The 424-nt window shown below is 41.5% G+C and overlaps 1 protein-coding gene across 1 annotated transcript in view; it reads left to right on the top strand.

Moving 5' to 3' along the window:
• Positions 1–389, top strand: part of LOC105503109 (zinc finger protein 492-like) — a 2,808-nt gene extending 2,419 nt beyond the window's left edge. The window contains exon 2 of the mRNA XM_011929867.1: positions 380–389. Within this exon, the coding sequence (XP_011785257.1) occupies positions 380–389 (10 nt within the window). The remainder of the gene's footprint in view (positions 1–379) is intronic.
• The last annotated feature ends 35 nt before the right edge of the window (positions 390–424 follow it).

Raw genomic sequence — 424 nt, 5'->3', positions numbered from 1 at the left:
GGGTTCAAGTGATTCTCCTGCTTCAGCCTCCCAAGTAGCTGGGATTACAGGCGTGCACTACCATGCTGGCTAAGTTTTGTATTTTTAGTAGAACTGGAGTTTTGCCATGTTGGCCAGGCTGGTCTCAAACTTATGACCTTAGGTGATCCACCCAGCTCAGCCTCCCACAATGTTGGGATTACAGGTGTTAGCCACCAGGCCTGGCCCATGCTGCTTTTTTATTCCTATTGTATTCATATGTGAAAGCATGTGACCAAAAGATATGAGAGATTATCTTTTATTAGGTGAACATTTATGACCTGTGAAAGAGTAAGAACATTAAAATGTGAGATGCATGATGAAAATCTAAGTAAAGAGGTTCTTTGTGATTCACTTACAGTATTGAGTGATGCATGAGGTAGGTGTTCAGAGTAATATTCTGCAT

The sequence above is a fragment of the Colobus angolensis genome, unplaced genomic scaffold, assembly GCF_000951035.1.
Source record: "Colobus angolensis palliatus isolate OR3802 unplaced genomic scaffold, Cang.pa_1.0 Scaffold12, whole genome shotgun sequence".
Lineage (NCBI taxonomy): Eukaryota > Metazoa > Chordata > Mammalia > Primates > Cercopithecidae > Colobus > Colobus angolensis.
The sequence above is the reverse complement of the archived record's forward strand: the minus strand, read 5'-3'. Positions and strand labels throughout refer to the sequence as shown.